Below are 18,062 nucleotides of genomic sequence, written 5' to 3' on the forward strand. Positions count from 1 at the left end.
GCTTATGTGGGCTTGAAGGCTGCACAGCCACAGTATCAGGACAAGGGAGCATTCCATGGGGCAGAGGGGTGGGGGTGGCAGATGTGTTTTCCAGGCATAATTCCTATACTTCTGATTGGACAACAGAGCTTCCAATTGGGAGTGCAAGCAGCTCCCTTCTGACAGGGCCAACCCTACCATTAGGCAGAGTGAAGCAACTGCCTCAGGCTGCGGATGCTGGGGGGAAGCGGGGGAAGCCTCCTAGCTGTTCTACTCTGTTGGAGGACAGATCTGTGTATGCCACACAACCTGACCTGGCCCCCCTCAGCTAGCCTGCTGCCCTTGGTGTGGTATAGGACACTATCCCATTGCCAGTGTTGAAGTAAGATTCAACCTCCTAGTGTGGTGTAGTGGTTAGAGCGTTGGACGGGGACTCAGAAGACCCGGGTTCTAGTCCCCAATTGGCCACGAAGCTCACTGGGTGACTTGGGCCAGTCACTGACTCTCCGCCTAATCTACCTCACAGAGTTGCTGAGGATAAAATGGAGAGGAGGACCATGTAAGCTGTTTTGGGCTCCTTGGACAAAAGGCAGGATAGATATGTAACAAATAAATAAATGCCATAAATACATAAATGACTTCTGTATATGGAATGGGGAAGGGACAATGCCATCTTGTCCTTTGCCTCAGGCAACAAAATGTCTTGGGCCAGCCTTGTGCTTTGACCATGTATTACTGACAAGCCCCCACATCTTTCCGATATGCAGTTTGCCATTTTAACATTGTTTAAAACACCCATAATGCCTGGCTAGGAGCTTTCCCTATTTCTCTTCCCTACTCGCTTGCTTATGTGGAATAAGAACCTGCCTGCCACAAGCCACAAAGTATTTTTATTGCAAGTCTGCTGCTGAGAACCTTCGGCTCCCGAGGCAGGGAGTTTAAACAGTTTTCATTGCTTCTTGATTTCTCTCGTGCTGACTGGGGTAGCCAGAACTTAATCCCTCCAGGAAAAGTAACTCAGGCCATGGGCGCCCTCTGCAATTACAAAGCCACAATTCCGTTAGGCTTCCAGCATTGCCTACTATGTTTATTAAATTTCGCCAGCTGCCCAAACTCAGCTTCTTATAAAAGGCTCCCACGGTTTCCTCCATTGCTTCCTTTCTATGAGCAAGAAGCACTTAATGCTGTTTAGTCTTTGTTTTGATTGTGTCTTTCTTGAGGATTTAGCAATATCGGAACACATCTTGTAGTTGTAAACTCAGCACTGATGCAGGAAAGCACAGCATATTTCTGACCTAATCTGACCCTTTGAACATATTAGAATGTAAGAACTGCCTTGCTGGATCAGACGCCAGCTCACGTAATCCAGCATTCTGTTTTGAACATCAGCCAGCCAGATGCCACTGCGTGCTCAAAAGCAGGGTATGAAAGTTATGTCCTTCCTCTATTTTTTTGTCCCAGAGCCTGGTATTCAGTATATACAGTACACATCTGACATCAACTGTCCACAGGCATCAACAGACATAATCCTCCACGGATTTGTCTAAATCAGTCTTCTCCAACCTGGTGCTCTTCAGACGTATTGGACTGCAATTCCCATTATCACCAACCTGGCTCTTGGCCAAGCTGGCTGGGAGTGATAGGAGTTGTAGTCCAGCATATCTGGAGTGCACCAGGCTGGGAAAGGATGGTCTATAGGCAGGGAAAGGATGGGAAAGGATGGTCTATAGGCAGGGAAGTGCAATGCTGGGAATTCCATTCCATTTAAGCCTGATCGAATTTCGTAATGTTTCAGTTCTGGTAAGCAGCAGTGGACTGTAGTGGATTTTTTTTTCTGATTCCAGAAATGTTTTTGCACATTTGTTTTTCTGTTCCCGAAATTTGCACAAATGGTAGTGCGGAAATTGGATACTTTCCCCTGGGTCTTAAAATTTGCACAAATTGGGTCATCATTTTATTTCTTTTTATCAGCTATGTTGCACAAGTGTGCACGATCGGAAATCCAGCTGTCCACTATGTACCCCCACAGAGGCATATTCCCTTCTTGTAAATATCCTTATCCATTTCATCCTCTCCACACACTACTTTGTTTAGCCCAGCAGAGCCATGTTCCCTACTTGTCAAAGAACTTCTCAATTCCCTGCCCAGCCCGCTTTGCTCAGGAAGCGCCAAAGTGGAAGATGAAATGGACAAGTAGAGAATATGGCTCCACTGCGCTAAACAAAATAGTGTGTGGAGAGGATGGAACTGACAAGGGTATTTATAACAGGGGAATATGGCTCCGTGGGGATATGCAATCATGTGTACTTTCGCAAAATTGCCAATTAAAAAATGTATTAAAAATTATGACCCCATTTGTGCAAATTTAAAGAGCCCCTCCAAAATAGATCCGATTTGTGCAAATTACTCCCATTAAAAACACACACAACGGAATTGGATTGACTCACTACAGATCGAATCAATGACAGAGGGGGGAAATGGAACAAAATCCTCCAGGGCTAAGCCAGAAAAACTTGTCAGGATTTGACCCCCCCCAACAGAATTCTGATACATCCCTATCTGTAGGATATGGTGGAAGCCCACCACCACCACCACCACCACCACCACCGGTGTGTGAGCTACATGACCGCCATGTGGGTTATGCCTGCACAAATGTGTGGATATGCTGGTATATCTGCTATGCCAGCAGAACTCCGCTGGTATAGCAGCCAAAACGAGCATAGATGTGGCTCATAGGGTGAGAATCATGTTCATGTGTCACACCATATGAAGTTATTTACATTCCTGTTATCCAGCCTTTTCCAACCTAGTGCATTCAGATGTGTTGGACTACAACTCCCGTAAAATCTCCAGCCATTGGTCATGTGGGCTGAGGCATGGTGGGAGTCATAGTCCGACACATCTGGAAAGCACCATATTCAAAAAGGCTGGTCTATGTACCCTTATTAAAACCATCTCTGGTCAGGCCACATCAGGAGAACTAGGTCTAGTAACTGCCACATTTAAGGTGCCATGTTTTAGGAAGGACATCAACTAACTTAAGTGCATCTGGAGAAGGATGACCAGGATGGTGAGGAGTCTGGAAAACAAGTCCTATGAAGAACAGTTAAAAGAGCCAAGTATGTTTAGCCTCAAAAAGAGAAAATTAAGGGGAGATTGAGAGCTATCTTCAAATATCTTATGGACAAACGTATCATGTTACAACACTGGGGAAGTAAACACTGACCAACAATCTACCAATGGGCAGAAAAGCTATACTTGCTCACCATATATGAACTAGCTACATATTGCAGACTACAGAAATTAGATGCTTGCCAAGCTATAAGGCAGGCCTATACTGAACTCTGCTCCTAGTTGAATGCAGAGGTGTTTTGTTTATGATGCCCCCGTAAATTGAAAATGTGCAAAAACTATGGACACTGACCCACACTTCCTTCCCTTCCCCTCATCTCTCTACTAGCCTTCTTGTTTCACTTTGCCTTACCTTATTGTTATTAAGGCTGTGTTTGTTGTATTGATGTAAACTAAAACCAAAATGATTCTATGATTCTATTCTATGATTCTATGATTCAAAACTCAATAAAAATATTAAATAAAAAATATGTGAAGGGCTGCCATGCAGAAGATGGGCACACTTGTTCTCAGTTGCTCCAGAGAGCAGGACTAGAACCAGTGGGTGGAAATTGCAGGAAAGCAGATTTCAGTCTAAACATTAGGAGAAACTTTGTAACAGTTAAGTGCTGTTGACTGTCTCTACAGGTGGTGGCTATTCCTTCAATGGAGATATTTAAGCAGAGGATGGGGGGCCATCTATCAAGGATCAGAGGTTGCATCCTGCAATACAGATGCTGCATTGAGCACAAGGTTGGACTAGATGATTGTCAAGGCCTCATCCACCTCTATAATTCTACAATAAACTAATGGCCTTCACCACATCTTGTGATAGTGAATTTCATTAAGTTTATTACACACTATGTGAAGAAGTACTTTCTTTAGTCTGTCCTGAACCTAGTACAAATCCAAACGATCGGGTGACCCCAAGTGCTAGTATTATGCCAGAAGGAGAGGCTGTGTGGTGTAGTGGTTAGAGCAGGGGTGAGCAACTTTTGGCCCTCTGGATGTTTTGGCCTACAACTCCCATCAGCCTTAGCAAGCATAGCCAATGATGAGGGGTGAGGGGAGTTGTAAGCCAAAACATCTGAAAAGTGATAATAATTTGCCCACCCCTGAGTTAGAGTGCTGGACAAGGACCAAGGAGAACTAGTTCAAATCCTCACTCATCCATGAGGCTCATTAGGGCTCCTTGGGCCAGTCACTTGCTTTCACCCTAACCTATCTCATAGGGCTGCTGTGAGGAAAAGGACAGGTGGGGGAGACAACCATGTTCACCACCCAGAGCTCCTTGGAGGATGGGAAGGATAACAATTACATAAATAAAAGGAGAAAAGTATCTATCAACTTTCTCCACTTGATCATAATTTCAGAAATCTCTAATTATATTCCCCATTCCTCAGTCATCTTACTTTTCAAGACTATGGCTGTAACTTACCTGGGAGTAAGTCCCTTCAAACTTAGTCGGGCTTAATTTTGAGTAGACATGTATAGGATTGCACTGTAAGAGCACTTGAGGCTGCATTCCTTTACTCCAGCCTTCCCCTACTTGGCATCCTCCAGATGTGTTGAACTACAACCCCCACCATCCCCATCAACACTGGGGCTGGGGATGTGGGAGTAGTAGTTCAACCCATCTTGAAGGTAAGGAAGTCTGCAATTCTCACTTAACTGGGTGAGTATTAACACTTAAGCTGACATATGAATAGACACGAACAGGATTGCATTGTTGCCCTTTCCACATAAAGAGGATGCTCCAATCCCTTGATCACTTTGGTAGCCCTTCTCTGTATCATTCTCTGCTCTAGAAAAGGCCAACTAAAATGAGCAAAGGTTTGAATTGCCTTCCCATCATTTTGTGTACTATGGATTTTTGTAAGGAGTCCTTGGTGGCCAAAATATTTATTTATTTATTTATTTATTTATTATTAAATTTATTAATCGCCCATCTGGCTGGTCACCCAGCCACTCTGGGCGATGTACAACATACAATAAAAACAGTTTAAAACAATAAAATTCTACAATAAAAACATTTTCTAAAATACCCTAACCCACCCCAAATGCCTGCCTGAACAACAGCGTTTTTAATGCACGACGGAAGCTCATTAAAGAAGGGGCATGACGGAGTTCCCTATGGAGGGAGTTCCACAGAGTGGGGGCCACCACAGAAAAGGCCCTCTCCCTCGTCCCCACCAGTCTAGCTGTCCTGGCTGATGGGACAGAGAGAAGGCCATCCGAGGCTGATCTTGTTAAGCGGCCTGTCTGGTGCTGCTGGAGGCGCTCCTTAAGATAGGCTGGGCCGGAACCATATAGGGTTTTAAAGGTCAAAACCAACACCTTGAATTTGGCCCGGAAAACAACTGGTAACCAGTGCAACTCCTTCTGCACTGGAGTGATTTGATCTTGCTGGCAGCTGCCTTTAATCAGGCGAGCCGCCGCGTTCTGTACCAGCTGCAGTTTCCGAACCTTCTTCAAGGGTAACCCCACGTAGAGCGCAGTATAGTAGTCTAAACGAGAGGAGATCAGGGCATGTACTACCAATGGGAGCAGATGGTCGGGAAGGAAGGGGCGCAGCCGCCGTATCAGATGGAGTTGATACAGCGCTGTCTGGCTCACAGCTGACACCTGAGCCTCCATGGACAGCTGGGAGTCCAAAATGACCCCCAGGCTGCGGACCTGGTCTTTCAAGGGTAGCCGCACCCCATTCAACACCAGGTCAACATCCCCCAGCCTCCTCTTGTCTCCCACCAAAAGTACCTCGGTCTTGTCAGGGTTCAGCTTCAGCCTATTCCTCCCCATCCAGCCACTCACCGTCTCCAGACATTTGGACAGGGATTCTACGGCCAACCTTGGTGAAGATTTAAACGAGAGGTAGAGCTGCGTGTAATCCGCATATTGACCTTCAGCTTCAGTATCTGTCCTTCCAATGAGCAGTCAGGGTTGATTTCCTTTAGGATGGACTGATTTGACCTCCTTACAGTCCAGGGGACTCCTTAGAGTCTTCTCCAGCACCACAGTTCGAAAGCATCAATTCTTTGGCGCTCAGCCTTCCTTATAGTCCAGCTCTCACAGCCATACATTACTACTGGGAAAACCATAGCTTTGATTATGCGGACCTTTGTCAGCAAGGTGATGTCTCTGCTTCTTACTATGCTGTCTAGGTTTGCCATAGCTTTCCTCCCAAGGAGCAAGTGTCTTTTAATTTCATGGCTACGGTCACCAAAGAAGGGCAATGCCAAAGAGTGTTCAAACTACTGTACAATTGCGCTCCTTTCACATGCCAGCAAGGTTATGCTCAAAATCCTATAAGCTAGACTTCAGCAGTATGTGAACCAAGAACTACCGGAAGTACAAGCTGGGTTTCAGAGAGGCAGAGGAACTAGAGATCAAATCGCCAACATTCGCTGGATCACAGAGAAAGAAAGAGAATTCCAGGAAAGCGTCTATTTCTGCTTCATTGACTACGCTAAAGCCTTTCATTGTGTGGATCACAACACATTGTGGCAAATTCTGAAAGAGATGGGAGTACCAGACCCCCTTACCTGTCTCCTGAGAAACCTGTACGAGGGTCAAGAAGCAACAGTAAGAACCGGACATGGAACAACCGATTGGTTCAAAATTGGGAAAGGAGTACGACAAGGCTGCATATTGTCGCCCTGCTTATTTAACTTATATGCAGAGTACATCATGAGAAACGCCAGGTTGGATGAATCACAGGTCGGAATTAAGATTGCTGGGAGAATTATCAACAACCTCAGATACGCAGACGATACCACCCTAATGGCAGAAAGCGAAGAGGAGCTAAAGAGCCTCTTGTTGAGGGTGAAAGAGGAGAGTGCAAAAGCTGGTTTGAAACTCAACATTAAAAACACTAAGATCATGGCATCTGGCCCCATCACTTCCTGGCATAGAGAAGGGGAAGAAATGGAAGCAGTGACAGATTTTATTTTCTTGGGCTCCAAGATCACCACAGATGGTGACTGTAGCCATGAAATTAAAAGACACTTGCTCCTTGGGAGGAAAGCTATGGCAAACCTAGACAGCATAGTAAGAAGCACAGACATCACCTTGCTGACAAAGGTCCGCATAATCAAAGCTATGGTTTTCCCAGTAGTAATGTATGGCTGTGAGAGCTGGACTATAAGGAAGGCTGAGCGCCAAAGAATTGATGCTTTCGAACTGTGGTGCTGGAGAAGACTCTTAGGAGTCCCCGGGACTGCAAGGAGGTCAAATCAGTCCATCCTAAAGGAAATCAACCTTGACTGCTCATTGGAAGTACAGATACTGAAACTGAAGCTCAAATATTTTGGCCACCTAATGCGAAGAGAAAACTCTCTGGAAAAGACCCTGATGCTGGGAAAGATTGAAGGCAGAAGGAGAAGGGGACGGGAGAGAATGAGATCGCTAGATAGCATCACCGATGCAATGAATATGCATTTGAGCACACTCCGGGAGAGAGCGGAGGACAGGAAGGCCTGGCGTGCTATGGTCCATGGGGTCACGAAGAGTTGGACACGACTTAACCACTGAACAACAAACAAAAGATAAAAGAAAACACACATTGTCTGCCTCCAAATACACAATTAAATTAAAGTTACACCACATCTGCTTAATCCTGGATACTGAATGCCAGCCCAAAGAAGAACAGCTCAAAGAAAATACCCAAAGGATCACCTACTCCCACCCCAGCCTGGTCATTCCCTAAGATCAGAAGGAGATGCCCTTCTCTGTGTCCCAGCTAGTATGGAGCCACTGTTGATGATGATGAGACATGGGGCCTTCTCAGCGGCTGTACCAATATTGTGGAACATCCTGTGATGTACAGATGGCCACTCTTTGGATGCCTTTTATCAGTTGGTGAAGACATTTCTATTTTGCCTGCTAAGTGTTTGCTTTGTTTAAACACCATTTTCTCTATGGGTTCTGCCTCTGTATTTTTATTGCATTTGTATTTTTATTGTGTGTTTTTTAATTGAATGTATGGTTGTATATTGTACTGTGGTTGTAAATTGTTGAGCCACTCTGAGTGGTATAAATGTTCATAAAGTACAATGAAACAAAACATGTTTCAGCTCCTCCAGAAAGAATTCAGGCTCAGATTTTAATAGACTTCTGAGGGAAAAAAGTTCACAGTTTTGGGAAGATCACTGCAATGATGTTCAAACGTGATGTTTAGGTGGTACAATCAAGATGGCGTTCTCAGTTGATTTTAACAATCATGGTGGATAAAGCAGCCTCTGGAAGTATGCACAGCCCAAGCTGTTAAACCCTTTATAAGAATAAAATCAGTACCTTCAGATGCGCACCCCTATTCCCCCACCTCCATGGAGATATAGATAGATAGATCCAGCATATTACAATCACAGCACTCATGTTCAGTAGAGTCATTGCCTATGCTAAAGCATTCAAGAATACCCTGCCTAGCAATCCAAGGACCCCATTACAAGGGAGGTGCCCCAAAGACATTGGATACTGCACAAGCCACAATGTCGATTCAGAATTCCTTTCTCTCCTCAAGCAAATATAAACAGAGATGATGCCATATTAAAAGCAAAACAAAAACAAAAACCCCAAGGAGGAGAAAAACACAGCACCTTTGACTGCAGCATAGTTCTGCCAAACTAGAGCACTGGAAAAAACACACACACACACACACACACACACACACACACATAACTGGCAGTTTGGTAGTTACACAAATTTTAGACATATCATTCTAAGATCTCCCCTCAGGCCTCAAAGATCACTCACATGTAGGACACTTTATCCTGGTATCCTAAAGGGAGTACAACACTCCATGGCTACAGCTTCTGTGTTCAGAGATTATCAAAGTCCATTTTACATCCAGCAGAGACAATACCACCAAACTGTAACGATTGCCAATTTAAGCTAGTTTCACCACTTGAAAGACCAATTGTGCCTCCTTCTGGTTTTAGTGTACTACCGCTTCATCTGCATGCAGAAAACTTTTCAATGAAATTTGCCACAGCCTTAAAATAGACCCTTATAACAAAAGGGGAATGACGTCATGGGTTAGATGAAATTAGCCCTCTTTATTGAATCCCTGAGCAGAGGTATTACTGAAATGCAACTGCTACTTTCTAATGCTCCACAGTTCAGCTTGGCTGCTGTTAATTTCTGGCAGGCATCAGCAGGTTCATTTCATGCTCTGCGTACTGATCTTCCAAAAACAGCTGGGAAAATTAACAAAAAAATAACCACCACTGATAAAGCTCTTGTGGAAATTGAGATTATTCTTAAAGTTCTTGAAAGAAAGAAAGAAAGAAAGAAAGAAAGAAAGAAAGAAAGAAAGAAAGAAAGAAATCAATCCCAGTGCAGTTGCAATAACAGATCACAAAATGCACATCAGAGAAAAGGGCCCCAATTTTGAATTCTGAGGTCAAAGGGGAAGGATGAAGAGATATAAATGCTAACCTATATAGTTACATGTACTGGATATCAGAATCCTTTATCATTTATTGTAAGAATCTATTAAACAGAGAAACAATAGGGAAAGGTATTAGGATAAAACAGGATTAAAACATCAAATAAAATAAAAAAGGGGTGAGAAGAGAGACACATCAAAGGCCCAACTGGTCAAGAATCAGTTAGAGGCAAGAGTTCTGCCAGGTAGCCTAGGAAACTACCTATCATCTCAAGTCCTTGAGGGATAAAATACAGCCCCCCAAGATAACTCTGTCAGATAGGATGAAGGGGAGGAGAAATCACATGGTGGTTGCTAGGAAACTTCTGACACCCTCCTCTACTTTAGAAGCAACAGTGGTTGCCTAGCAACTGACACCTGCATTCTCCTACCTCCAAATAGGCCTCAGTCAAAAAGAACCTGCAATCTTTTAGCAAATCTGCAGCAACAGATGCAGTGGCAAAAGGGGTGGGGGGAGGGGAGCGCAGTGAATTATCTTAACATAAACACCCTTGGGAAAAAGGAGTGTTTCCTGTCCCCCTTCCGCCCCCATGTCCTGGTTGTGGGTTTCCTGTGAGCAGCTGGTTGGCCATGTGTGAACAGAATGCTGGACTAGATGGACCTCAGTCTGATCCAGCATGGCTTTTCTTATGTTCTTTTGCAGTGGATGGAGCTCTTAAAGCTCTTGCAGTATTTTGAACATTACATAGAGTAAGTGTCATGTACTAGTAGGACAGGCAATGACATGGACAAATGTTACAGAAACCTCCCTATTTGTTAGAGCAATTAAGCAACGTGACAAGCTGTGCAGTAGTATTGGTGAGATAAAAGTGGAGATTCACCACAAAAATTAAGCAGGGACGAGAGAAAGACAACAGTATTAACATAATATGGAGCTGGCCAATTCATCTGGGAATTGTTACTCAAAGCCTACTCAGCTCAGAAGGAGGGGGACGGGGACACAAGTAGAAAACACAAAAATGGCAGAAGAATGGCAGATACCCACAGAGTTCCCAGAAACTCTGCCAGAGCACACCAACAAGAACTGTGCCAGCAACACCACCAACATGCCATCCACACATGGAGGGAGCCAATGAGCTAATGACAAAGGGGGCATGCCCCCAAAACATACCCTACATAACCACACACACGATACGCAAGATGACACCACAGTGTCTCCACTCCAGGAACCACAGAGGCTCAGCCATTGTGAAATGTTTTAAACTGCTGTTTTAAATTATACTATTTTGGAGGAATTGGATATTGTATCTGATGGTTTCACTTGTAATTTGCCTTTGGGAGGGCCATGTCCTATAAGAGGGTTGGGGAATTTAATTTCAGCCCGAGGGCCAACTTACATTTCAGAGAAGCTTTCAGGGACCAGATTCCAGTGGTGGGTGAGGCTTAAGACAAAGAGGGTAGAGTTAAAAATAGAAATTCCCCACACACCAAATGCCAACATATTATAGCTGAACAGTTCCTACTGCCAGGAACTAAGCCTTAGGAGAGGCATTCCAACCTGGGGAATGGGGAAAAGCCGGGAAACCACAAAACTATCCACGCCGGGGGGAACCCTCCGAGGGCCAGACTGGGATTCCAGGAGGGCCACATTTGTCCCATGGGCCTGAGGTTCCCCATCCCTGCCCTCAAAGGTGGCTAGAAATATCTGAAATAAAAATAGAAACAAATAAACAAATAACTCTGCCCCAAGTAAGCTGGTACACAATGACAAAATCACAAAGGTGAAAACCTTCATCTACAGTTAAATGGATCAGGAGGCAGGTGATGGGAAAACCTCTCTGTCCGAGGCCCTGGAGAACTTCTGCAAGTCACAGTAGGCAATACAAGGCTAGTGAATAGTCTAACTTTGGATAAGGCAATTTCCTATCCTCCTAAGCTATCCAGGGGATGTGCTTACAGGGCAAGCACTTATCTAGAAGCCTCCTCTCTTTGGGGAGGGGCTTTTGCATACAAGATGTTCCAGGTTCCATCCCTGGTCTCTCCAGTTAAAAGGATCTAGGGTTGTACTACCAGAAAAGCAAAGAACCTTCTAGGTACTTTGGGTGGAGCAGGAGCTACAAAGCCTGTGCCAAAAATCATAGACTGGTAAAGTCCCGATGTATACAAACCTCCCATTACTTTAACATGATAGAAGGGGAATGAAAAGTTCTGCCTCCCCACCTCCTGCCCTGGCAGAAGCGTGCCAGAAGGGCTGTGGATGTAGCAGCTACTCCCCCATGAATTTGCACCCCCTCCTGCCCTGAAGAGAGGATTGCTCTGCCCATCACATAATATGTGGAATGGCCCCAAATACTACACCGAAAAAACAGAAATATGGTGAGTGCAAACCACAGAAAGTGAAGTAGCTTAAGTCCCATTTAAAGGTAGAAAATAAATTTCAATTGGGATTCTAGCACACTTAGATTTCTTCAGATTTATGAAGTTCCATTCTCTTTTCCTCAGCTCCAGATAAAAAAACAAAACACAAAAAGCTGCCCATTTTTAAAGTATAATTTTCTTTGTGGGGCTCCTGTGTCCTTATGAGCTTCATGGCAGGCAGAAATCTGGCAAGTGACACTTTTCCAATCATTGTATTTGCATAGTGGGAAAAGAGAGATCTGTTGAATGTCTTGTTTGTCACAAAGCTGTTAAAGCCACAGAAACTCACTGCTGTGGTGGCAAGTTCAGTGGCGGTGAGGTGTGGTGTACCCCCAGTCGGTTTGGTGGGACAATGCAGCCCCCTAACCTGAGACATTGCCCATCCCTGTTCTACATTACGTTGCACTCCACAGTCATTCGCAATATATTATGGGATACTGAAAACAAGGTTGTGTGCCAGGCAAGGCATCAAACGAAAGAAACCATTTCCCCCAGGGCACTTCAATTACGCCCTTCCCTTCTACCTTATTTCTCCAGGTGTCCATGAGGTAACGGAGAATTGGATGTGACATGGCACTGTAGCCAAATTGAATGCAATATTAGGAAAAGTCTTATCATGAAAACCTTCTTATTGGCTCCGTTCCTTGTGAACAAACTAGATGTGATGGGACAGCCATGGTTGTTTCTTCGTATGTCTGCCCCATCAACACAGAAATTTGGACAACAAAACCCTGTTCCTTATTCCCTCCCCTGCCTCATCTCTCCAGCAGATACTTTTGTCTCTCAGCCTGGATCACTTCCACTACCAGAGTCAGGCTGGGGAAAGTACCTGCAATAATTCAGAGCAGCACAAAAGGCAGGGAGCAAGGAAAGGGCTCAATTCCCCTCACATGCAAATATCTTTAGTTGTAAAAATCCCACCCTTCCCCAACCAGGCGCCTCGCAGCTGGGTTGGACTACAACTCCCATCTCCCTAGGCAGTGTGCTTGCTGGGGACAATGGGAATGGTAGTTGGAACAGCTGGAGGGCACTGGGTTGCGGAAGGCACAACTAGACCCTCACCTCCTGCTTTATACATGAAGGGGACAGACACATAAATCAACGGAAGTGGCTTCTTCTGTCACATCTACTTTGGCAGCTTGCAAAAGGGAACCATAACTCTTTCCTTAGGCTTAAACTGCTGAACTCTGTTCAGGTTATTACAGAAGACGGGCTTGAGCTGAAGCAACTGTTCCTGCAATACAGCTGGCAGGCAGTTTATGCATCTCTAGAGACACCATATGGAAGCCACAAATATAACAGCCATACCTAACCAAGCAGCTTAAGAACTTGCTGTTTTTCTAGGGCCTGCTTTCACATACTTGGCATTTTCCAGGCACAGAGATTATCTCCTGGAAGAAGCAGCATGTCTGCCAATGTTAGTGAAGTACGGCACAAGTGTTGGTTTCGTTATGAGCATCTGCCATTTCTGTAAACCAGGGCTGGACAGATTTCAGGCTTGCGGTGTTTTGCTAGAACCCCACGATCCACCAACCAGAGCCTGGAGCAGAAGACATGCGCTTAGAATCCAAGAATGCTGAGCCCAGGAATTTGTTTGGAGTACCAGAAATGAACAGTGGTCACAGTCCTGCCATACAAAATCCACTCCTGGTTACCTGAAGCTTTCTTAATTTCAGCAGTACAATTTGTGTTGTTGTTGGGGTGGGGGGAAGGTGTCATTTTGTTGCTGATATTGTTAAACAATTGGTGGCTCCAGATGGGGATGTGAACCACACAGAGAGCTTTGGCTATTGGTGGTATAGAAAGTTAATCAATCAGTCAAGTGTGTGTGTCCCCCAAGGCATTAAAAGATGCATCCAGGCAGTTCAATGGGGCTCCAATGAGCATTAATGACTACCAGAGAATGAGCCTTCTCTGTGGTGGCCCCCTGTCTGTGGAATTCCCTAATATACATTTAGATGCCAGGTTAAGAACTTTTCTAGCAGGCATTTAATCTTTAATCTACTGCTCTAACTATTAATTTTACTGCTGGCGACTTAATATTTCTTTTAAAAAATTAATGTTTAATACTGTATTACTTTGATACTTTTATTGTTGTGGTTTTTGTTATTTTGTTGTTTTGGTCTTTTATTATTGTAAACAACCCCAAGGGCATTTGCCAATTGGGCAGTACACAAATCTAACAAATTAATTAATTAATTAATTAATAGGGATATGATTCCCTCTATTTCCAATATTCAGTGCCATTGGATAGCTCCTTTACAGTTCTGACTGAAACCCAGAGCGGATTTACCGTCCCACTGACATTGGAGCCATCAACCTCCACTGTTCCCTGGCATCTGCAATTAAAAAAGGAAAGACCCTTTTGGAAAGGGTCCAATGTATGTATGGAAAGACCCTTTTCTGCCCAACAAATATTCTGACCTGCTATAAGGAAGATTTTTCTTCCTAACCTATAATACAGTTTCAGCAAAATGAAATTGGATTTGATTCCATCGGCCACAAGTTCTTTAATCAATGGACAGACTGACTCCATTTAGAGCAATCTGCTTTAAAAAGCTTGGCTATGGGGTGTTAATGACCTCATCTTAGAAACACACATGCTTCCCTCTCTTCTGCCAGTCCTCCACCTCTGCCTTTGTTCCCTGTACACCAGCATCAGCCTTCATAATTGATAATGGAAGATAAAAAGCATCCAAGGGTTTTTGGCTCAGGATGGATGAAGATGCAGAGGAGGGAGGGATGACCCACTTCAATGCCAGTACATTTGAAAAGTAAAACTGCTGAATAAAATAGCTTCTTATTTACAAAGGCTTCTCAGGCCCCGCTCCCTGCAGGAATTCTGTTGGCAGCACAGTTACTTTAAGGCATTCTCATCTTGCATTAAAAATTCAACATGTGGGGCTAGGATGGCCCCAGGGTGAAGAGAAGAGACTGCAAAGCCTTTCTTCTTCCTCTTGGCAACTTATTTTTAAGGCCAGCAGTTTTTCTGAAAGGAGCCATCAACAAACGTCTGAAATTACCAACGTGCAGAATGGAGAAACGCTACCACCACACACAGAGTTCACTGTCCTGAATGCAACACCAGGAACTCTCATACGGCACAGGGACTAGTTTCTCAGTCCAAGCAAGCGAAACCATCAGTGAACTACAAGCAGGTTTGGCGCAGTCCAGAGGTATCCTATAAGGACCACGTATATTGGCCTTGTTCAGACCAAATGCTAAACTGGGGTGGGCAACATGTGGCCCTCTGGATGGTTTGGCCTACAACTCCCAGCAGCCCTAGCCAGCATAGCCAATGGGGAGGGATGATGTAAGCTGTAGGCCAAAACATTTGGAGGGCTACAAGTTGCCCATCCCTGTGCCAAACGATAGTTTAGCGTGCCGGGAACAAGCTTGTTCAAGCCTCGCTCACGAGCACCAGCCCCTCCTTTCTCCTCCTAAAGCATGGCAGCAGGGTGGCAACTGGAAGCATCAGCTTCCTGCTTTAAACCAACCGCAGTTTGTCGTTGCATCTGAATCAGGAACTGTATTTAGTTTAAACTATTGTTTATTGAAACAAGCCAAGATCATGGCTTGATCTAGGAGTGTTTCAATAAACAATATTTTAAACTAACCACAGTTTGGCCTGGTTTGGATGTAATGACAAACGGTGGTTAGCTTAAAACAGGAAGCGGAAGATTAGAACCTCCTCTTTGCAGCCATGGTGGAGGAGAAGGGGCACTCATGTCCAAGGCTGAAGCAGGTTCATTCCCATAACACTGAACTATGGCTTAGTGTTACATTGAAACCAGGCCGCTGTTACACCTCCCTATTTGCGGACGTTCTCCCATGGAAAAAGATGATCTGGTGTTCCCACAAGGTAGTGAAATCCCCAGTTCCGCCTTCCATCCCCCAAGAGTCTACGCCACATGCCTCTCAACAGCATCTGGGGACTGACCCCCTATCCTCCCGCTGTCCTAAATATCTCCTCAATGTTGGCCTCCTCAGCTTCTTTCCTATCCTTGCCTTGACCCCACAGCCCTTCTTGAGTGCTTGTGGGAACTGCTTCTATTTCCAGAAGTGGAGCAACAGGTCATCTTCTAAACCTCCACCTGCTCGTTGTCCATTTCAGGACACTGAGCAAGTACCTACAAACTTCCAGGACTCCTCAGGGAGGAGTCCCAACCAGAGTGTCAGCAGACCCACCAGGGGCCATTTTGTCTCATCTGTGTTTTAAAGAAACAGAATCCGCCAGAAAATGTCCAAACACAAACACATATCCATACATGCATATTTCATATGGGAGTAAGGAGCCGTCATGTTGGAAGCAGCCATCAGAAATTGCCATCCCTCAGTTTGGATCTGTAGAAAACTTCACTAGGGCTGCAAGCTACGTAAAATGTGTTATGGTGCAGCAATCTTCCCCAACCTGGTGCTCTCCAGATATCTTAGACTACAGTTCCCATTGTCCCCAGACAACATGGCCAATGGTGCTGTCTGGGGATAATGGGAGTTGAAGTCCAACATATCTGAAGAGGGCCAGACTGGGAAAGCCCGTTGCACAGAATGGATACATGGGTCAAAGAGCAATCCTATGTCTACTCAGAAGTAAGTCCCATTTACTTATTTGGGGTTACTTCCAGGTACTTCTTGTATTTCTTATGAATTGTTGTGAACTTCCCAGAGAGCTTCAGCTATGGGGCGGTATCGAAATAATAATGATGATGATGGATTCTAGCTTAAGCCCCTGGAGTGACTTATATATTGTGAGGAGGAGGACGACAGTGTTTTCTTACTATATAGGCTTGCATGTTTCCTACTTGTTGAGTATACTCCAGAGGGAAGCCTTTAATTACCCTGTTTTATCAACAAAGATGCCTATCCTTCAATATACATAAGAAGAGCCCTGCTGGATCAGACCAAGGGTCCATCTAGTCGGGCATTCTGTTCACACAGTGGCCAACCAGCTGCCCATGGGAAACTCACAAGCAGGACATGAGTGCAATAGCACCCTCCCGCCCATGTTCCCCAGCAATGGGGGGTACATAGGCATACTGCTTCTGATACTGGAGGTAGGATACAGCCATCAGGACTAGCCATCCAAATTGGTGGCCATCACTACAAGTTGTGGAAGCAAATTCCATAGTTTAACTATACACTGTCTGAGGAAGTCCTTCCTTTTATCTGTCCTGAATCTCCTACCAATCAGCTTCATGGGATGACCCCACTGGGTTCTAGTATTATGAGGGAGTGAGAGAGGTCGTACAAGCTCTGCAAACATGAAATGTCAGATACACATTACATATCTACCCAGCTTCCTATGGAAATCCAGCTCATCTGGGCTCCAAAGGCCAAGAAAAAAAAATTACCTTGGCTCCCAAACTTAAAGATATTATTTCATCCTCAAAAGCAGAATGAGTATCAATATGAGGAGGGATTCCTGTAACAGAAGATAAAATGACAGATAAATAAAGAATAGCTGAAATACATTTTCAACTTTTGTTCACTTTTAAGACCAAGGAACTTCCTCCCTCCTATCAAAACTCCATTTGAAAAACAAAGATGCATGAAGCTCACAACAATTTTTCTTAAGAAATATGCAAAAAAGATTAAAACATTTTAAAAACCATTAAAAACATTAATTTGCATAAAAACATTTTAAATTTTATAAAAAGCATGCAAAAAAACATATTTTCTTTTAATGCAAACATGCAAAAAAAATTAAAAATGTGTTTGGGTGCAAATCCACCCCTTATGGCAGGGGTGGATCTGCCACCAAAAACAACAGTCCTGTGATTCCTCTTACTATTTCCTTATAATGTCTCGTGATACAGAATGAATCCCCACCTCTTCACTATTGGCCAAACTTTGCAGGGGGAAGAAGAAAACTGTAGCTCGGTGACAGAGCACCCATTGTGCATACGGAAGGTCCCAAGTTCAATCCCTGGCATCTCCAGGTAGGTCTGGGAAAGACTCCTGTTGGAAACCCTGGAGAGCCGCTGCCAGTCCGTGTTGACTGAGCTAGATGGAGCCATGGTCTTTGTTACAAGGAAGCTTCATATGTTCCTAATGAGATGTGATGCTGGAAGTTTCAGTCTGAAGTGGAGACATGTGGGCTTACCGCACACATCTAAGGAACTGCCACCTCCCCTAAGCCCCATCACATCTCTCAATTGACCAAGAGCTC

The 18,062-nt window shown here is 44.5% G+C and overlaps 1 protein-coding gene across 5 annotated transcripts in view; it reads right to left on the minus strand.

The window, feature by feature from the left end:
* ALKBH8 (alkB homolog 8, tRNA methyltransferase) overlaps positions 1-18,062 on the minus strand; it is a 69,497-nt gene that overhangs the window by 37,042 nt on the left and 14,393 nt on the right. For all 5 annotated transcript variants that reach the window (XM_084842713.1, XM_084842711.1, XM_084842715.1 and 2 more), the window contains one exon: positions 17,245-17,315. In XM_084842713.1, coding sequence (XP_084698839.1) covers positions 17,245-17,315 — 71 coding nt within the window. The remainder of the gene's footprint in view (positions 1-17,244; positions 17,316-18,062) is intronic.

The sequence above is a fragment of the Heloderma suspectum genome, chromosome 3 (genome assembly GCF_057233095.1).
Source record: "Heloderma suspectum isolate Gila_16-S chromosome 3, 16-S_ref, whole genome shotgun sequence".
Taxonomy (NCBI): domain Eukaryota; kingdom Metazoa; phylum Chordata; class Lepidosauria; order Squamata; family Helodermatidae; genus Heloderma; species Heloderma suspectum.